Genomic DNA, 1,602 nt, shown 5'->3' with positions numbered 1-1,602 from the left:
AGTTATAGGAGGATTTTCAACGGTGTGGGGGTCAGCACGCCTAACCTTGCCTGTGGTTTATTAACTGAAATGCTGGGAGGTACCACAACTGGCAGGTCAGCAGAAAGGTTCTGGCTAAACCAATCAGACACTTGGGAGTCATCGGCTTTGTGGAAGATCGAAAGCCCTATTGTAGAAGGAATCGTTTACACCCCTTCTCATGCTGGCCTGGCATGCCCAGAGCACCACGGACTCACAGCCAATGCTTGTCGAATTAAACACTCCACATAATGAAAAACACCCCAAATCACTGTTATCTGATCTAAGACAGTCCTCCTCATGCCTGGAATTCCAATTTCCCCTCATTGTAGCATTTCTTTTATTTCCCCCACTCTGGACTCCTGGCTGCTGCATTTGAAAATCTTTGTGCTTCTAAGACAAGTCCTTTCTCTGAGTGTGAGGGGTGGACTTGGAACCTACAAACCTGAGTTTGGGTTCAGGATGACTAGAGTTTTCTAGCTGCCCCACATCCCCTCCGAGCTTTGGCTTCCTCATCAGTAAATGGACATGAGAGTCTCTGCAGATCAAATTAGGTAATAAAGGTAAACTACCAGGTCCGCACGCGAGGAGGTGATGCAGGTAGAGACAGAATCATGTCAATCATCTTCTCCAGAGGCAGGTACAGACTCAACTCCAAATACCACACTAATTCCCTTTGGCGTGCCAGCTGCCCCTCTCACAGACTGGGAACACCTGGCAAGATCAAGAGATGGAAAATCTCCAGCTTTATGTGTTTGTGTTTGAAACATTCTCTGAAGACCCAACGGTACGGCCTCCTCCGCCAGAGAGGCTGAACAAAGCGTTAGGAGTCCTTTAAAATGACCCCTACCCAGAAGGCCTGGGTTCAAGCCCTGATTTGCCCGCTAAGGCAGTGTGACCTCCTGCCATTCTTGGGTACAAGTGTCTTCGTACAGAAAGCAGGAAGTACAGCCTAAGAAAATCCTAAGGGTTCTGCCACCCGAAAGGCTCAAGGCTCTAGCTGGGTTGGGGGCCCAGTCACGTGTTGGCGGGGAGGGGGTGCTGGTTGACGTAGTACTGAGTGCGGGCGCACCCGCCAGCCTGGGTCCGGCCCCCTCCTCTGACGTCCTCGCAGCCGCCCTCCCTCCCCGCCCCTCCGGCGGCGAGATTGCTGCTGGCGCGCCCGGAGCTGCTTGGCGGCGGGCGGGCGGCGGGCGGCGGGCCCGGCCGGGGAGGGTGCGCGGCGGCGGGACCGAGCCCCGCGCCTGGAGCAGGCACCATGGTGCTGTCGGTGCCCGTGATCGCGCTGGGCGCCACGCTGGGCACGGCCACCAGCATCCTGGCGCTGTGCGGGGTCACCTGCCTGTGCCGGCACATGCACCCCAAGAAGGGGCTGCTGCAGCGCGACCGAGACCCAGACCCCGAGAAGGGGAGACCGGGCGTGCTCCGGCCCGCCCAACAGGTGAGCAGGGTGGCACCTTGGCCTCCCCGGGAGAGGGGCTGTCTCCCCGGCTGCGGCGGCGGGCGAACATGGGGTGGGGGAGCCGTCGCGGTTCTTCTTTGCAAGAAAGAGCATGGCGGGGAGGGGGACGGCGGACGTGCATG

General features: G+C 58.1%; 1 protein-coding gene across 1 annotated transcript in view; it reads left to right on the top strand.

Moving 5' to 3' along the window:
* Nucleotides 1-1,234: 1,234 nt before the first annotated feature.
* SYT13 (synaptotagmin 13) overlaps nt 1,235-1,602 on the top strand; it is a 35,985-nt gene continuing 35,617 nt past the window's right edge. Inside the window, exon 1 of the mRNA XM_039867718.1 lies at nt 1,235-1,459. Within this exon, the coding sequence (XP_039723652.1) occupies nt 1,277-1,459 (183 nt within the window). The 5' untranslated portion in view covers nt 1,235-1,276. The remainder of the gene's footprint in view (nt 1,460-1,602) is intronic.

This window comes from Pteropus medius, unplaced genomic scaffold, assembly GCF_902729225.1.
Source record: "Pteropus medius unplaced genomic scaffold, Ma_sr-lr_union100, whole genome shotgun sequence".
Classification (NCBI taxonomy): domain Eukaryota; kingdom Metazoa; phylum Chordata; class Mammalia; order Chiroptera; family Pteropodidae; genus Pteropus; species Pteropus medius.
This window is presented reverse-complemented; position numbering and strand designations above follow the sequence as displayed.